At 45.7% G+C, this 12,563-nt stretch overlaps 1 protein-coding gene across 3 annotated transcripts in view; it reads right to left on the minus strand.

Annotated features, from left to right (window-relative positions):
- LOC115153320 (anaphase-promoting complex subunit 1) overlaps nt 1-12,563 on the minus strand; it is a 65,867-nt gene that overhangs the window by 36,649 nt on the left and 16,655 nt on the right. For all 3 annotated transcript variants that reach the window (XM_029698642.1, XM_029698643.1, XM_029698641.1), the window contains exons 13-20: nt 12,402-12,492; nt 10,444-10,509; nt 10,227-10,364; nt 9,530-9,670; nt 8,812-8,872; nt 5,494-5,681; nt 1,937-2,011; nt 1,005-1,276 (exon numbers count right to left, since the gene is read on the minus strand). In XM_029698642.1, the coding sequence (XP_029554502.1) occupies nt 1,005-1,276; nt 1,937-2,011; nt 5,494-5,681; nt 8,812-8,872; nt 9,530-9,670; nt 10,227-10,364; nt 10,444-10,509; nt 12,402-12,492 (1,032 nt within the window). The remainder of the gene's footprint in view (nt 1-1,004; nt 1,277-1,936; nt 2,012-5,493; nt 5,682-8,811; nt 8,873-9,529; nt 9,671-10,226; nt 10,365-10,443; nt 10,510-12,401; nt 12,493-12,563) is intronic.

The raw sequence follows: 12,563 nt of genomic DNA on the forward strand, positions 1-12,563 counted from the left end.
CTTAAACAGCTAAACACAACCAGAAGCAGATAAACCAATCAGAACTATGACTAAGCGAACACCCACGTAAACTTCGAGTACTAACGTGGGGGTTTCAGGCTGGGTTAGATGTAGTGAGGTCATTACGGTACCGGCCTAGCCTGGTTGCCAGATTGGTCTGTGCTTTGGTTTAGCTACTGTATCTCTTTGTACAGTATGTATGGCAATGACAATGAACACAATTATTAATTGGCTGAAGCACCAACTGTTGTGTCAACCAGCCTGGTAATACTAAATGACCAGGACAATAAAACAAGGCCCAAATAAGCACTAAGCAATTCAAGTGCCAGTTGATTCTCCCACTTCAGCTCTTCTTTTAAAATGTAAAATGGGACTGTTGACGAGGCCACTTGACACACTTGAAACCGTTTTAATAAAAAAATGTTATCCTGGTAATATTAACATTTTAGGAGAGTCCAAACTCATCAGGTTGTATTGAGCAGTGACTCATTGGACATACTTCTCCATTTAAATGTTTAACAGCTTTATGAAATTGTTGTGTTCATTCTGAATTGAATAGCTGAATTGAAAAGATTCACCTGCGACCTGTCGCTTAAGTTCGCCTCTGAATGGCCATCGCTATCCGAGTGACAATAATAAATCCACAACATTTAACTGGAGTCATTTGAGAGTAATTCTCTCGCGGACAGGATGTTATCTAGGTGTCTGTCAATAGACTGTGGGATGCGACAACTAACGAGGAACTTTGTTCAATTATTATTTTGGACAAATTACGATTTCACATCTTTTGAATTTCAGAGGGAGAGGGAACATTTGGCGCATACTTTGGCTGAGAGTTTACGTTTAGGGAAGGGGGACCTTCACTAGTCTCATTAGTATATTTTCTTTTCTCATCTCCCCAGAACCTAATCGAGCATCTGACGCAATTACGCAAGGTTTTATTTATGGGTTTCCAAGATTATTTAAGAGCGTTAACCTAGATTGTGAAGACGGAGCACCAGTACCTGGCTAGCTGTTGCAGAAGGCCCACCAGTGATCGCCCCCCGCTCCTCTGCAGCTCGTCCAGCTTCAGCTCCTCATAGAGCAAGTGCAGCACGTAGAACAGGGCTGGGATGTGGGGGAAGAGTGGGGCAGAGGGGTCTAGACGCAGGGCAGGGGTGGAAGACAGAGACTCTTCACAGCCAGAGGTGTCGGTGGACTCCAGACTCACAGCACCACACGCATGCCTGAACACCACCTGTCTGTGGTAGTCTGAGCACCACATGTAGTCCCAGTCCTGGTGGATTATATGCATAGACACACGCACAAAGCCACACAGAAACACTCACACTTAAATTAAATGCATACACAGAAACAGGGCCCAAAGCCACACACACAAAAAGGTCAGTGGGTTAAGGACCAATATTTGTGCCTGGTCTGATTCAGCAGTTTCCCAACATGCACTTCCTTTCTTAAGTAACAGCTCTCAGCCAGAGGGTGAACTCTACACGACACCTCCCCATTTCGACTGTGCACCCTTGACCCTGGGCCATGACCCCTGCCAGGATTCCATGCTACAGCACAGCGCCACTTTCCCTCCACAACACCACTAACATTCCACATTAATTAATAATGCACAAGGCAAACGGATGAAGGATAGAAGGACTACAGGTTATTTATCAACCTAACCCTCATCTTCAATACTTTCATTTTTTTATATATCTATAAATAACAGTGCACTTGGAGCAGATTTCAACCATTTCAAAGTAGATGCCTGTATATGAACTCAACATATTACTGAAATTCTTATTATGCATGACAGAAAAGCGAATTCACTCATAAGATGACCTCATCGCTTCCTCCTTTTAGCCTCTGTCTGGATTCAGAGCTTGAGAGTAACATGAATTGTCTTATGCTTTCCACGTAAAGCATGGTCAACGGGGTAACCCGTACCTACCTCATCAGACCCTGTGTCCGAAGGCCGGGCCTTCTTTGGTGCAATCACAGGAGAGAGGGGCACTTCAAAATGGAGCTGTGGGGGGGAACACAAAGGTCAAGAACATGGTAGGGCTACAGACCAATTAACCATCTGATAAACAACATAGGTCCTTCCTGTGTTGCCTTGCCAACCTACCATTTGTGGCTTAGTCTCTATGTCTGGATTTCAGAGATGTGCAGGCTTTGGTGACATCAGTAAGACCTAGATTGAGGCACTTCTGTGTACTTGTGTATAGACTGTGCATTCAGTACATAGTTGTCTTTGCTGTCTTTGCATCTAAGATAATTGTGTAGTTTAGAGTAATTATTAGTAACTAGCCAGCCGCGACGCCAGACGTAGTCAACACACCTAGTCATCATTAACCCACTGCTAGCTAGCTAGCCAACAGCTAGCCAACCGTTACCGACTAGCAGCGCTGTAGATACTAATACTTTACAACGGAACGATTTGACTGGTGCAGTGTTGGCTAGCTAGCTACATAGTTGTCTTTGTCATAGCTTGATAATTGTGTAGTTTAGTAATTACCGAGGTTAGCTAGCCAGCTATTGCCGTCCCCCGCGACGCCATTTTTCCAAACCCAGCCAACTATTACCGACGAGTAACACTGTAGAAACTAAATACATTACAAAGGAACGTCTTGATTAGTGTTATGTTAGCTAGCTACAAAGTTGCTTTTGTATCATGACAAGGTGTAGTACTGAAACTATTGAGGTCACCTAGCCAGCTACACCTAGCCAGCTACACGTTCAAACAAAGTCAACAACGCAGCCACTGCTAGCTAGCCTACTCCACCAGCCAGCAGTACTGTGTCATTTTAGTCAATAAGATTTTTTTGCAACGTAAGCTTAACTTTCTGAACATTCGAGACGTGTAGTCCACTTGTCATTCCAATCTCCTTTGCATTAGCGTAGCCTCTTCTGTAGCTTGTCAACTATGTGTCTGTCTATCCCTGTTCTCTCCCCTCTGCACAGGCCATACAAACGCTCCACACCGCGTGGCCGCTGCCACTCTAACCTGGTGGTCCCAGCGCGCACGACCCACGTGGAGTTCCAGGTCTCCGGCAGCCTCTGGAACTGCCGGTCTGCGGCCAACAAGGCTGAGTTCATCTCAGCCTATGCTACCCTCCAGTCCCTAGACTTCCTGGCGCTGACGGAAACATGGATCACCACTCTCTCCTCTTCCATCCTATCATCTCTTCCCTCTGCTCAAACCTTCTCCAACCTATCTCCTGATTCTGCCTCCTCAACCCTCCTCTCCTCCCTCTCTGCATCCTTTGATTTTCTCTGTCCCCTATCCTCCAGGCCGGCTCGGTCCTCCCCTCCTGCTCCGTGGCTCGACGACTCACTGCGAGCTCACAGAACAGGGCTCCGGGCAGCCGAGCGGAAATGGAGGAAAACTCGCCTCCCTGCGGACCTGGCATCCTTTCACTCCCTCCTCTCTACATTTTCCTCTTCTGTCTCTGCTGCTAAAGCCACTTTCTACCACTCTAAATTCCAAGCATCTGCCTCTAACCCTAGGAAGCTTTTTGCTACCTTCTCCTCCCTCCTGAATCCTCCTCCCCCTCCCCCCCTCCTCCCTCACTGCGGATGACTTCGTCAACCATTTTGAAAAGAAGGTTGACGACATCCGATCCTCGTTTGCTAAGTCAAGCGACACCGCTGGTCCTGCTCACACTGCCCTACCCTGTGCTTTGACCTCTTTCTCCCCTCTCTCTCCAGATGAAATCTCGCGTCTTGTGACGGCCGGCCGCCCAACAACCTGCCCACTTGACCCTATCCCCTCCTCTCTTCTCCAGACCATTTCCGGAGACCTTCTCCCCTACCTCACCTCGCTCATCAACTCATCCTTGACCGCTGGCTACGTCCCTTCCGTCTTCAAGAGAGCGAGAGTTGCACCCCTTCTGAAAAAACCTACACTCGATCCCTCCGATGTCAACAACTACAGACCAGTATCCCTTCTTTCTTTTCTCTCCAAAACTCTTGAACGTGCCGTCCTTGGCCAGCTCTCCTGCTATCTCTCTCAGAACGACCTTCTTGATCCTAATCAGTCAGGTTTCAAGACTGGGCATTCAACTGAGACTGCTCTTCTCTGTCACGGAGGCTCTCCGCACTGCTAAAGCTAACTCTCTCTCCTCTGCTCTCATCCTTCTAGACCTATCTGCTGCCTTTGATACTGTGAACCATCAGATCCTCCTCTCCACCCTCTCCGAGCTGGGCATCTCCGGCGCGGCCCTCGCTTGGATTGCGTCCTACCTGACAGGTCGCTCCTACCAGGTGGCGTGGCGAGAATCTGTCTCCGCACCACGTGCTCTCACCACTGGCGTCCCCCAGGGCTCTGTTCTAGGCCCTCTCCTATTCTCGCTATACACCAAGTCACTTGGCTCTGTCATATCCTCACACGGGCTCTCCTATCATTGCTATGCAGACGACACACAATTAATCTTCTCCTTTCCCCCTTCTGACAACCAGGTGGCGAATCGCATCTCTGCATGTCTGGCAGACATATCAGTGTGGATGACGGATCACCACCTCAAGCTGAACCTCGGCAAGACGGAGCTGCTCTTCCTCCCGGGGAAGGACTGCCCATTCCATGATTTCGCCATCACGGTTGACAACTCCCTTGTGTCCTCCTCCCAGAGTGCTAAGAACCTTGGCGTGATCCTGGACAACACCCTGTCGTTCTCCACTAACATCAAGGCGGTGACCCGATCCTGTAGGTTCATGCTCTACAACATTCGCAGAGTACGACCCTGCCTCACACAGGAAGCGGCGCAGGTCCTAATCCAGGCACTTGTCATCTCCCGTCTGGATTACTGCAACTCGCTGTTGGCTGGGCTCCCTGCCTGTGCCATCAAACCCCTACAACTCATCCAGAACGCCGCAGCCCGTCTGGTGTTCAACCTTCCCAAGTTCTCTCACGTCACCCCGCTCCTCCGCTCTCTCCACTGGCTTCCAGTTGAAGCTTGCATCCGCTACAAGACCATGGTGCTTGCCTACGGAGCTGTGAGGGGAACGGCACCTCCGTACCTTCAGGCTCTGATCAGGCCCTACACCCAAACAAGGGCACTGCGTTCATCCACCTCTGGCCTGCTCGCCTCCCTACCTCTGAGGAAGCACAGTTCCCGCTCAGCCCAGTCAAAACTGTTCGCTGCTCTGGCACCCCAATGGTGGAACAAGCTCCCTCACGACGCCAGGACAGCGGAGTCAATCACCACCTTCCGGAGACACCTGAAACCCCACCTCTTTAAGGAATACCTGGGATAGGATAAAGTAATCCTTCTAACCCCCCCCCCCCCCCCCTTAAAAGATTTAGATGCACTATTGTAAAGTGGTTGTTCTACTGGATATTATAGGTGAATGCACCAATTTGTAAGTCGCTCTGGATAAGAGCGTCTGCTAAATGACTTAAATGTAAATGTAAACGCAGTAAGACTATCCTCCTAACGGGCTCTGCACTATGTCTACTTTAAGACTCCCTCTCCTGTGAATGACAGCACCTTTGCCAAGGCGACTCACGTTGCGTGTCCAGCCCAGCCGCTCTGTGTTGTAGCCCATGAGAGTCATGAAGCAGGTGACAAACAGGTTCCACTCCAGGTGTGCGCTGGGCCCCCCGGGGGCGTTGTAGATGTTGTACCACTTTATCAGCACCTTCATGGCCGTTTCCTTGGGCAGAATGAAGCGCACCGCCTGGAGGCACTTCCTCACTACGGACACGAGGGGGATGAGGAAGCATATGTAAGACGGTGCACAATTACATCCATTTCACACAGAAAATGTACAATTGTATGTATCAAACTTGTGCTGATATGTATAACTGTTATTTTGTTTTATTAAAGTGGCGTGGTTAAAAAAAATGTATCTACACTGAACAAAAAATATAAACGCAACATGTAAAGTGTTGGTCCCATGTTTCACGAGTTGAAATAAAATTTCACAGAAAAGTTCCATATGCAAAAAGGCTTAGATCTCTCAAATGTTGTGCACAAATTTGTTTACCTCCCAGTTAGTGAGCATTTCTCTTTAGCCAAGACAATCCAGCCACCTGACATGTGTGGCATATCTAGAAGCAGCTTAAACAGCAGCCACCTTGTGCTAGGGTGGATTGACCCCTTTACAATTCATAACACACTGATGTCACGCACAGATGCGCGCGACTCTTGGCTGCAGTAAGAAAGCAATCACCATCTGAGCCCATTCAACATGGCCTAGATTTACCTTTTTTATTACTTCTAAACAAAACACCTTTTTGGGGGTTCTCACATGCTTACAAATTATGTTTTGATTCCTTCTTTAACAGTCGCTAAGACTATATTTGGTTGTGATCTTTGTTAAATAACCATTTAGGATGCAGCAGTTGTTAGCTAGAATGCTAACAGTCATTGATATAGGCTGTAGCAAAAGCCAGCCAAAGAGCCATTTTACTGGTTGAAGTGTTTAAGTATAATGCAATTAATATGCGATGACAAACATTATTTTAGGCAGGACATTCATACAAGCCTTAAAATCCTATTAGAATCCTAAAGTAGTGTGAAATGCACTCAATAGGCTTTTTTTTTTATGTTGCTGGTGTTCTATAAGAACTCCCCTGTGTTCTGCCACCACCTTGTGCACATTGCCCTCGTGCAACAATGTTTGCAAACACAGAAAGGAGCTTTATAAAAGGCCACTCTAAAATGTGCCGGTTTGTCAAACAACACAACAGATGTCTCAAGTTTTGAGGGAGCGTGCAATTGGCATGCTGGCTGCAAGAATGTCCTCCAGAGCTGTTACCAGAGAATGTAATGTTCATTTCTCTAACATAAGCTGCCTCCTCCAACATTGTTTTTAGAGAATTTGGCAGTACGTCCAACTGGCCTCACAACAGCAGACCACGTGTATGGCGTCATGTGGACGAGCGGTTTGCGGATGTGTGCCCCATGGTGGGGTTATGGTATGGGTAGGCATAAGCTACGGACAACGAACACAATTGTATTTTATCGATGGCAATTTCAAACAAAGATACCGTAACGAGATCCTGAGGCCCATTGTCATGCCATTCATCTGCCGCCATCACCTCATGTTTTAGCATGTTCATGCAAGGCCCCATGTCGCAAGGATCTGTACACAATTCCTGGAAGCTGAAAATGGCCCAGTTCTTCCCATGGCCTGTATACTCACCAGAAATGTCACCCATTGAGCTTGTTTGCGATGCTCTGAATCAACAAGTATGACAGCATGTTCCAGTTCCCGCCAATATCCAGCAACTTCTCACAGCCATTGAAGAGGAGTGGGACAACATTCCACAGGCCGCAATCAACAACCTGATCAACTCTACGCGAAGGAGATGTGTCACTCTGCATGAGGAAAATGGTGGTCACACCAGATACTGCTGTTTTTCTAATCCATGCCCCCTTTTTATTTTTAAAGGCATCTGTGACCAACAGATGCATATCTGTATTCCCAGTCATGTGAAATCCATAGATTAAGGCCAAATGAATTTATTTTAAGTGACTGATTTTAACTTGTTGCATGTTGTGTTTATATTTTTGTTCAGTACATATGTTCATTGTTCCTACATTGACATCAAATTACACGAAAGTCTGTGATTAGTGTCCGTGTCGTCTCCCAGGTCCACCCAATCAGACAGGTAATTAACTCCACCCGCAATCTCTAATTGGACAACAAACTCCAAAAAGGTCAAGGCAGAGCAGGAGAAATGCCATTTCATTAGACTGAGAAGTCCTGGCTTTTGGATCAATTAGGCACTAATATGTGGGAACTGGGAACAACACTACGCTGTAATCAGTAGTGGTTTCACAAAACAAAAGATGTGGGATCAAAGAGTAGAAAGTTCATGGTTTAAACAAAGACAGAGACCTTAAAAAACGCACAAAAAGCCAATTAGGGTTGTAAGGCAAATACCGGTACACCCGAGTGCTCCATTTCCTCAATTACAGTGTAAAATGATACGCTATTACACTTATCTACAGCTGGGTAGAAAGATGAGCCACAGCATGTTTTACAGTACATGCATGTACTGGCGGATAAGGCTGCGTCAGCAGAGGCTCAAATGTCACCACCGGAAAGACGTGTGAATCGTGCATGTTTCAGTATAGGTCGCCATACATAAAGTCATTTACAAAAAAAAGTACCTAGCTTTAGATATTACTGTCACAGACTCTTCACACACAAATGCAAGGAACCAAGGTTAATATACCCACTTACTGACAGGTACAGAAATGGTCTTATGCTTAAGCAATAATATACCTGAACACAGACTTCCATTATATACCAGCACTACAGAGCAGGATAGGAACGGAGCAGAATAATCTCTCCCTCTCATCTATTCCCCCATCCCTCCTTTCCATCCTCATCAACATGTTCCAGAGCATCCCCCGCCCAACTGAGCTGGAGAATCGACACTCCAGGGCCCAATCCAATCTTTGGCTGAATAAGGGCATGGGAATCCCAACATAACAAACAGCAACTACAACTGCCTGGCGTGGAGTAGCTGCTGTGGTGATGCCTTCGTAATGCTGTGGCTTACCCAGATAGAATGGAATGTATATAGTCACTGTGTGTGTACGTCATGTGGCATGCCAGGAGAAATGAGAGCGGGTGGGGTGGGGGATGTCAAGTGTGTGTTGGGGAATGGTGAGTGTGTAAGTACGAGCGAGGAACAGTGGGGTGGGGTCCCCTTAGGTTTACGTCAATGTGACAGCGGGAGGCTGGCAGCACTTAAACCCAATTTTCAGGCCATCAACGCTGGATGACTCAGCTGTGTGAGACACCTAATCCAATACACAATATCTTGTCACGCACATTGGTTTTGCACATTGTCGGGTTAAAACTTACCCAGCTCTGAGGTAGCAATTTCAGGGATAGTTATCCTCAGCATTGTGCCGTTGCTTAGCTCCTACAAAAAAAATAACATATGAATCAGAGGGATATAGATAATTTCACCATAAGTTAGAGATGTCTACACGCTACCTTTCAGTCAACTCTTGAAAGCTTTGATCAATTAAATCATTTGACATAGATGACATCAAGGGATAAAAAAATCTAATCAATATGACATGTCATAACATATGCAGTTGGACTTTGACAGTTAAAATCTTTAAAAAAATAAACATCTCAGTCAAGAGGGGCTCTCTCAAAAGGGCTTGAAAATGACTGACAGGTCTGAGAGAAAAAGGTCCCTTGGCTGAGCGGCATGTCTTTACCGGTCTTGACAAAACTGCCCCTGTAGGTAGCAATGTCCACCAAGAGAATTGTAACCTTATTGGACCCAGTAACCATACTGACAGGCCTTTGGTGCTCAGTTCTGTACACAGGCTGAGCTTTTCTCCATTCCAATTCATCAAATTAAGCTGTTCAATTGGTGTCCGTTTAAAAAACATTCACCCCTGGAGGTCTAAGTACTCACATACCAACCAGCCAGACTCAAACTCATTATACCCTCACCTTTCACTCATATCAATACACACACACACACACACACACACACACACACACACACACACACACACACACACACACACACACACACACACACACACACACACACACACACCAGGGTGACTCTGCTGCTGACGGGGTCTCTGAGGGCGTGGATGTAGGGTACAGACTGTTGAAAGGTGTAGTCGCCCAGCCAGGAGGTCTCGTGGTGCTTGGTGGTGCCCCTCAGCTCTGATACAGGGGAGGGCATGGCCACCTGGCCAACAAGAAGGGAGTGGAGGAGGGGCAAAGAAGAACTCAGCTACCCAGGATGTATAGACACAATCAAGATAATTTGTGGCAAGTTAGGGGAACTAATCCATACACTTCAGCTCTACCTTCTAAAGCAATTCTGTAATGAATACAACATATATTAAATTGATTCATCTACTGTTCGTTTGTCCCAATCTATATCCTTAGAAAACAGACGTCACACAGTCTGAAGTTTAAATCTAATTAGAGTATTGATCAGGATCCATTATATAGTCTCCATTAGTCACTGGCTGGTCTACTGCAGACTAATACTGCAGCTTCACTCTACTGTCAATGGAGGGACAGCAGTTCTTCACTGTAATTCATATTGAGATTGCACCATTTCCATTACCAGTAACTACCTGCTTTCAGTTTGGTGGTTAGTTATACTCTGTCATAGCAATCTGACTTAATTTCCATGACAGCAGCTTAATTATTTTGATGCATTCATTGCAATTGCACTTATCATTCTAATAACCAACCCAATAGATATACACCCCTGTCTCAGGTGTCAGTGGTACCTCCTCTAGTCTTCCTATGTGTCTCCCTGTGGCCTTGGCGGGAGTGCTCACACTGTCCATGGGGGTACTCAGGTGGGTTACGTGGTTGGACAGGCTGAAGGTGGGAGACAGGAGGCCAGGAACAAACACCTTGCTCACCTGTGGACAGAACACATTTTACCATTTGAACTTGACCAATAAACACATTTAAACAGCGTGAGCTCTGCTTTCTCGTTACCCTCGTCACTCCAGTGTACAGAACCAAGCTTCCATTGGCTTCCAGAACTAGCATGGCATCTATATCCTGAGAGGAAAAATAACAGTTTGAGATGAGACCAAACCAATCATGTAATAATCATGTAATAACATAGTACACAAGCACATAGTGTATTCTTAAAGTATTCAGACCCGTTGACTTTTTCAACATTTTGTTACATTACAGCCTTATTCTAAAATGGATTAAATATATATTTTTTTATCAATACACACAAAATCCCCTAATGACAAAGCAAAAACAAGTTTATATAATTTTTTGCAAATGTAAAAAATACTAAATTAAATAAGGTATTTCAGACCCTTTGCTATGAGACTAAATTGAGCTCAGGTGCATTCGGTTTCCATTGATCATCCTGATTGGAGTCCACCTGTGGTAAATTCAATTGATTGGACATGATTTGCAAAGGCATACACCTGCCTATACAAGGTCTCACAGTTGACAGTGCATGTCAGAGCAAAAACCAAGCCATTAGGTAGAAGGAATTGTCCGTAGAGCTCCAAGACAGGATTGTGTCGAAGCACAGATCTAGGGAAGGGTACGTCTGCAGCATTGAAGGTCCCCAAGAACACAGTGGCCTCCATCATTCTTAAATGGATAAAGTTTGGAACCAAGACTCTTCTTAGAGCAATCAGGGGAGAAGGGCCTTGGTTAGGGAGGTGACCAAGAACCTGATGGTCACTGACAGAGCTCCAGAGTTCCTCTGTGGAGGTGGTTTTCCTTCTGAAGGTTCTCCCATCTCTGCAGCACTCCACCACTCCATCTGGTCTGATAAAACCAAGATTGAACTCTTTGGCCTGAATGCCAAGCATCAAATCTGGAGGAAACCTGGAACCATCCCTACTGTGAAGCATGGTTGTGGCAGCATCATCCTGTGGGAATGTTTTTCAGCGGCAGGGACTGGGAGACTAGTCAAGATCAAGGGAAAGATGAACTGAGAAAAGTACAGAGAGAGCCTTGATGAAAACCTGCTCCAGAGCGCTCAGGACCTCAGACTGGGACGAAGCTTCACCTTCCAACAGGACAACAACCCTAAGCACACAGCCAAGACAATTCAGGAGTAGCTTCGAGACAAGTCTCAATGTCCTTGAGTGGCCCAGCCAGAGCTTGGACTTTAACAAGATCGAACATCTCTGGAGAGATCTGAAAATAGCTGTGCAGCGACGCTCCCCATCCAACCTGAGAGAGTTTGAGAGGATCCGCAGAGAAAAATAGGAGAAACTCCCCAAATAAAGGAGTGCCAAGTTTGTAGCATCATACCTAAGAAGACTCAATGCTGTAATCACTGCCAAAGGCTGTTTCAGCAAAGTACTGAGTAAAGGGTCTGAATACTTATGCGAGTTCTGCTTCTTTCCAAACGTCTATTGAGCCGTGTGGCTCAGTTGGTAGAGCATGGTGTTTGCAACGCCAGGGTTGTGGGTTCGCTTCCCACGGGGGACCAGTATGGGAAGAAAAAAATGTATGCATTCACTACTGTAAGTCGCTCTGGATAAGAGCGTCTGCTAAATGACTAAAATGTAAATGTAAATGTAATATTTCAGTTATTTTTTATTTTATACATTTTCAAAAAAAATCTAAAAACAATTTTTGGGTCATTATGGGGTATTGTGTGTAGATTGATGAGGGGGAAGAAAACGATTTAATACATTTTAGAATAAGGCTGTAAGGTAACAAAATGTGGGAAAAGTCAAGGGGTCTGTATACTTTCCAAATACACTGTATGGACACAGCAACACACCATTTTACACACGCAGAATAAAGCAGTCAATAAGATAGGACCTTGACCATCATAAAAGTACAGTATGCCTTTGATAAGTAGAGGATTAAGATCTAGCCTAAAATAGCTCAATTGGGTCCTGAGAGACGTAGAATCGTTGCCACCGCTAAGGGAAACGCAAAGCAATTAGTCAAATTGACTTTACCTGCAACGGTGCTGCGTCTTTGGCAGGGATAGTGGCAACAGACGCAAAGATAAGCTGGGAAGGATTGTTGCTCTCAATGAATTTTACACATCTGTGAAGATAAACAAATCAACATGTGAGAGGGAGTGATTTACTGAGAGCGAGAAAGAAAGACAGAGATAG

This window comes from Salmo trutta, chromosome 18 (assembly GCF_901001165.1).
Source record: "Salmo trutta chromosome 18, fSalTru1.1, whole genome shotgun sequence".
Lineage (NCBI taxonomy): Eukaryota > Metazoa > Chordata > Actinopteri > Salmoniformes > Salmonidae > Salmo > Salmo trutta.